At 37.9% G+C, this 6591-nt stretch overlaps 1 protein-coding gene across 3 annotated transcripts in view; it reads left to right on the top strand.

Annotated features, from left to right (window-relative positions):
• Positions 1 to 6591, top strand: part of LOC107704198 (rapamycin-insensitive companion of mTOR-like) — a 35582-nt gene that overhangs the window by 16571 nt on the left and 12420 nt on the right. For all 3 annotated transcript variants that reach the window (XM_016507094.1, XM_016507086.1, XM_016507098.1), the window contains exons 23-31: positions 596 to 760; positions 991 to 1067; positions 1916 to 1994; positions 2101 to 2210; positions 2318 to 2405; positions 2496 to 2588; positions 2667 to 2773; positions 4000 to 4229; positions 5100 to 6120. In XM_016507094.1, the coding sequence (XP_016362580.1) occupies positions 596 to 760; positions 991 to 1067; positions 1916 to 1994; positions 2101 to 2210; positions 2318 to 2405; positions 2496 to 2588; positions 2667 to 2773; positions 4000 to 4229; positions 5100 to 6120 (1970 nt within the window). The remainder of the gene's footprint in view (positions 1 to 595; positions 761 to 990; positions 1068 to 1915; positions 1995 to 2100; positions 2211 to 2317; positions 2406 to 2495; positions 2589 to 2666; positions 2774 to 3999; positions 4230 to 5099; positions 6121 to 6591) is intronic.

The following is a 6591-nucleotide window of genomic DNA, read 5'->3' as shown; positions in this document are numbered from 1 at the left end:
TACATACATACATACACATATATATATATATACACACACACACACATACATGCATGCATACATATATACAGTTTGATTCTCCCTGTTTGTCCTGTTACAAAACAATTTAATTCCAAGTTTTGCTTTGCTTATAGATATTTCATATTTGTAAAAATATAAATTGCCTTATATTTTCATATTTCCAACATACCTTTTAAATACAACTAAATAATACACATTTAATATGCAAAGATGTTTTGTTAATGCTACAGTAATTTGCATTCCATTAATGTTCAGTAATTAAACAATCACTTAAATGATTATTTGTGATTTGGATGCATTTTAGAGTGATTCTCCCTATATTTCCTTTCCATATTCAATGCAACTTACCTTTAAATACGCATGTTATATGTTAAGATGTTTTTTGATGCTGCAGTAATCTGCATTTCATTAATGTTTATTATTAAAACAAACAAATGTGTTATATGGTAGATAACAGTGATATCCTTCCAATAAGATTCTTGTAAAACATTTTCAAGTTGTTCTGACTGTATATTGGAATATAGTTTGATCTCAAATGAACTTCTAGCGATTCTTTCTGTTTGTCTGGTTTCAGAACTGCCGTCTGTACGCCACCAAACACCTGCGCGTGCTGCTGCGTGCTAACGTTGAGTTCTTCAGTAACTGGGGGATGGAGTTGCTTGTCACACAGCTGCATGACCACAACAAAACCGTCTCCATGGAGGCACTGGACATCCTGGACGAAGCCTGTGAAGAGAAGGTAATCAGCATCACCGCTACAGGAAATCGATGATGCAATGCAGATCATTACTTCATGTACTTTCAGATAGGAAGATATGTGAAAAAATGAGAATCTGTTAAGCATTAAATAATATAATACTTTGTTAATGGTATAAAATATCACCCACAATGCTGATTGGTTTGTATCAGTTAAATGTGTTTCTTACAGGAACTCTAATGTTCTTTATTTCTGCTGTTTGATCATTATAGGCCAACCTGCACGCTCTGATCCACATGAAACCTGCTCTGTCTCACCTGGGAGAGAAAGGCCTTCTGCTGCTGTTGAGGTAAAACAGGTCTTGGTTTTCAGTTTAAGTTTGTTTACTACATAAATGTATAGCTTAAAAAGAAACCTTTTAGCTAGTTTCACAAACCGGAGTTTGTGAGAGAACTGCAGAGGTTTGTGAGCAGATAAAAACCTAACAAATAAATCATAAAAATGTTATATGAAAATTAATTTAAAAATGAAACAATCAAAATCAAACACTTTGTAAAAAATATGAAATTTTTACCTCCATTTCATGTGACTATTAACCAACATCAGAGAAGCAAATAAATATTTGAGGTCAAAGAGGTTCAGCTGGAAAAAAAAAAGTTTGGGAATCCCTGAGGTAGTTTTTATATTTCTGGCCAACACTAAAACTTTCTACTGCATCACACAGAACTATTCCTCACTTTGCTTTTGATCAAATTGGAGCCTAAAATAAGCTTTTCTATGTTGAATATCCAGAAAAAATAACTTTTGTTATATGCATTCCTTATATATTCTGTTATTATCATATAGAATTGTCATTGTATTTTGGTCATAATGCATGCCAATAGAAAAAAAAAATCTCAAATTTCTTTGGCATTTGATAAAAATATACGTGGTCTTATATTTTCATATATAATCTGCTTTTCATTAATGTTTTGAATGAATTGTTCAAGGAAAGCAAGTAATTTTTGATAATAGTCCATGTGGATTTGATTTGATGAAGTTATTGAAAAGTCATATATAAAGACAATGTCTAAATATGTTAGTGGTATAAAATTTGATATTTAAATAAGCTTATAAGTGGTTGTACTCCTCATCTGTAAGTCATCTGCTAAAAGAATAAATAAAATGTGGTAAATGCCTCTCTGCTCTCCTCTGTAGGTTCCTGTCCATCCCAAAAGGCTTCTCTTACCTCAATGAAAGAGGCTATGTCAACAAACAGCTGGATAAATGGCAGAAGGTGAAAGCATCAATCCACTGACTCTCTCTCAGCCTGCGGTTTTACGCCTGTGTCTGTGTTTGTTCCTCTTGAATGCAGATGTATTGAGCCGTGTGTGTTTTTGCAGGAGTATAATCTGAAGTATGTGGACATGATTGAGGAGCAGATGAATGAAGCTCTCACAACATACCGCAAACCTGTCGACGGAGACAACTACGTTCGCCGCAGCAACCAAAGGTCTCAGCACTCCTGTAAAGGGCTTCTAAATGAAGCTAAAGTAACACTGTTATGAATATGTATAAACATGATGTATACTTTTATTAATCAAAGCATTTATCCTGTAGGTTACAGAGGCCAAATGTGTTTCTCCCCGTGCATTTATATGGGCAGTTGGTCCATGATAAAACCGGCTGCCTGCTGCTGGAAGCTCAGGTACCCAATTACACTCGCACTGCTTGCTGTGGCTGTATAGCATTGTTTGTTTTTGTGCACTTACGTGTTATTTGTGTGTGTGTTTGTTAGGGTGTTATCCCGGATCTTAGCTACACAGTCCGTTCTCCAGTGTTGGATAAATGGGAGGGCATTAAACAGCTGAAGGCAGCACTGTGGGCTCTGGTCAGTGATGGTTTTTTGCATCCTTGAATGTCTCTGGTGTCATTGTATGCAAGTTTACGGTCATTTTAAATATTGCAGGGCAACATTGGCAGCTCAAACTGGGGTCTTAACCTCCTACAAGAGGAGAACGTGATTCCAGATATTATTGCTCTGGCTCAGCACTGTGAGGTTCTGTGCATACGTGGGTAAGACTGCCTAATATAGGAACGTATTTGGTTGTTTACAACATTTAGGCTACGTCCACACGAAGCCAGAGCTTTCCCTATCCGATCTTTTTTTTCCCCTCGTCTCAAGAAATATCTGCATCCACACGAAACCACGAAACCGACACAAAACGATGTAGTATACATGCCAGACCAGCATGTGGCGCTGTAATTCTGCCACAGAGATACACTAAAAACGGAGAAGAAGACTTGGACTATGCAGCATAAACCTTGCGCGCGGTATACAAACGAACATGGAACAATACATTTATTAATCTGTGTTAATGTTAGTTAATAAAAAGACAATTGTCCAGTGTTTGTTCATGTTTTTTGTTGCTGTTACGTGACGTAGCGGTGTCTCACTAGGGGCGATACGTGGCCTGATGACGTCATCGTTTCAGAAAATATACGGATTCGCCGTCCACACGAAAACACAAGGGCGGCGTTTTCAGATTTATCCACTCTGGGACCCGGTTTCTAAAAATATCGTTTTCACTCTCCCAAAACGCTGGATCCTTGTGGATGAAACGCCTATACAATACAAAATTTACGAGTATACAGCTAAACGCGTCTCCGTGTGGACGGGGCCTTAATGCCCATGGACAGCATCTGTGGGAACATTACACATGCTAGCAAGAGGCCGTTACATAACAAAAAATGTTAATCAGCACAACTGTTTTCAACATTGATAATATTAAGAAATGTTTATTGAGCAGCAAATCAGCATATTAGAATGATTTCAGAAGGATGACACACAAGACTGTAGTAATGATTAGTACAGAGTAATGATGCTGAAAATTCTTCTTTGCATCACAGAAAAAATATATTCAATATTTCACAATATTGCTGTGTTTTTACTGTATGTTTAATCAAATAAATGCAGCTTTAGTGAGGATAGGAGACCTTTCAGAAACATTTAACAAAAATCGCACCAACCCCAAACTCTTGGAACAGTAGTTTTTAACCAAAAATTCCTTAATCATAGTCTCATCTCAAATGGATGATTTGGAGATTGTAAGTCAAAGAGCAACTTTTTTTTTTTTTTGCCCTGTCCACAGCATTTCTTCATATTTTATAACCATCCAATTAAACCTTCATCTTTTTTGTTTTGACACTCTCACTCTAACTAAAGTAATAGTAGTGCAGATAGCATTGAAATAACCTTGCATCATATATCCAGTAAGTAACAAGCAGTGCTGTCTGTGCAGTACGTGTGTGTATGTGCTGGGTGTGATCAGCCGCACGCGGCAGGGCAGTGATGTGCTGAAGGCTTTGGGATGGGACTCTGTCCGGCACAGCCGCAGGCAGCAGTGGCCCGTCGTCCCTGATGAAGTGGATGCTCCGCTACCCAGCGAACTGTCATCTGTGCCCAGCACGCTCAGCCTCAACTCTGAGTCCACCAGCTCACGCCACAACAGCGAGAGTGAAAGTCAGCCCAGTGAGTCAATGCACATGCTTAACATATCAACATGAAAATATTTCTTGATCCGTTTTTCTCCTTGTTTGTGAGTAAAATATCTAAATATCCTTAAACTAGATGGATTTACTGTTATAGTAGTTGCATAATTGTTTAGAGAGATTCTATCGTCGTCTTTTTATTATTATATTGGTGATTTTGCACCACATCTCTAAATTCACTAAATATGCCAATGGAATAAGATAAACAAAAAAATACTCTTTCAAGATTAATTCTCTGAAAACATGTTAAATTTTTTTTTTTAGCTTTTATTTCTTGTTTAAAGTAAATTGACCGTGGTTAAAGGATGTTTACATTTACTTTTATTCAAAGCAACTTACAAAAGAGAAACAAAAGCAATTTGTCCAAGAGGCAAAAATATTTGTAATATATTATAATATTTATAATAAACTTGATTTGGAAGCAAGCTAGAGCTGATTTTTAGAATTTTTGCAGTGTGTTTATGTTTTTGTGCATAATTTAATTGATAATTGTTCTGCTGATTGCAATCAGTATTATTTTAGTATTATTTGAATTCGTTTTTTTTATATTTTCTGTGTTAATTTTAATTTTAGGTTTAGTAATTGTTATATGCTTTATTTTTATTTATTTATTTATTTTAATACTTGTTTTAGTTTTACAAATTTTATCACTTCACCTGAAACTTTTATTTCATTTAGTTCATTTAGCCAAAAATTTTCATCTAATATTTGTTTTATTTTATTTAACTTGAGACCGTTTTTAATAGTTGTAGTTAAAAACATGCACACAAAAAAAATTTATGCATAAGTAGTCATTGCAATCTGTTGTTTTGCATTTTACATCCATTGAAATTTTTCATGTGTCACTTAGGTTTGTATTTCATGGACGATGACTGTGAGGGTTTGGACATGTACGAGGCCTCTTCTCTCGGTATACACACAAAAACCTCAAAGGACAGAAGCCCCTTCACCATCCTGACCCCTTCGCATCTCCGAAACCGCTTTCTGAACTCCCTGTCTCTCCCCAGTAAGAAGGGACGGAGCCCCAGTGACACTAAAGGCACGACAAACGCGGGAAAATCTCCCGAGGAGCTCCGGCTCATGCGGCGCAACCGGACCATAACCGAGCCCTCGAACTACTCTCCAGGCCACTCGGGGCAGAGCGAGGTTTTTTATAATGGCAGTCGCATGCCTCACAGCCCAACGGTCAGCCTCGAGACTTCGTTTGTGGGTATTAAAGCACTAGCAGAGCCGTATGGCACCGAGGGATGCTCTGATTTGGAAGGCAGAGGTCAACATAAGGCCGTGACCCCGGGTGACGGTCAGAGGGAGCGGAGCAGCAGGGAGCGTTTGACCTGCGACGGTGCGTCTGTACTGCCCGGCGGCGGCACGTTTAAGAGCCGCAGTCATAGCTTCAACACAGACACGACCACCAGTGGCATCAGCTCCATGAGCTCCTCCCCCTCCCGAGAGCCCGCCTCCTCCATCGCCATGGATACGGACTGCGCCAGCCTCAACACGGTGGTGAGCTCCAAAACTGTGAAAATGCAACACTCGCTCAGTCCTCAGTCCAACCACAATCACATCCTGTTGTACAAGTCTAATTCCACCTCGCTAGTTCTTCCCGGGTCGGCGCACACGCTGCCGCGCAGGGCACAGTCGCTGAAGTCGCCCTCCGTGGCCACCATCAAGAGCCTGGTGGACTGCAGCTACATCTACACGAGCCCGCGTGACGCGCTGGGATATGCCACGCTGAAACGCCTGCAGCAGCAGAGGATCCACCCGTCTCTCTCACACAGCGAAGCGCTGGCGTCTCCCGCTAAAGACGTGCTGTTTACAGATACCATCACCATGAAAACACGCAGCCTTGACTCCCGGCTCACGCCACGCAGGTACACAGCATTTACTTTTCCTTTTTCAACTTATTTTTAACTACTAAACTATACTAAACTATAGATCATGGTAATAGTTTTTTACTACCTTTATGATAATTAAATTGTAACTGATATTTATAGTAAAAAATGAGTACTATATATTTGATGTTTAATAACTGAATGATAGTTAATGATAATTAAATTGTAATGATAATTATGGTTAAAAATGACTGAACTGTATAATGAGAATGTATAACTACAATAATGTAAGTATAACTAAAATGTAGCGTTAGGATTAATAAATAAATAAAATAGCATAATATATGTGTGTGTTCTGTGTATAATTATGTATATATAAATACACACATACAGTATATATTTAAAAAATATTTACTTGTATTTACATGTCTGTATGTATATATAAATACACACATACAGTATATATTTAAAAAATATTTACTTGTTTTTACATGTCTGTATTTATATTTA

This window comes from Sinocyclocheilus anshuiensis, unplaced genomic scaffold (genome assembly GCF_001515605.1).
Source record: "Sinocyclocheilus anshuiensis isolate Anshui unplaced genomic scaffold, SAMN03320099.WGS_v1.1 scaffold117, whole genome shotgun sequence".
Lineage (NCBI taxonomy): Eukaryota > Metazoa > Chordata > Actinopteri > Cypriniformes > Cyprinidae > Sinocyclocheilus > Sinocyclocheilus anshuiensis.
The sequence above is the reverse complement of the archived record's forward strand: the minus strand, read 5'-3'. Positions and strand labels throughout refer to the sequence as shown.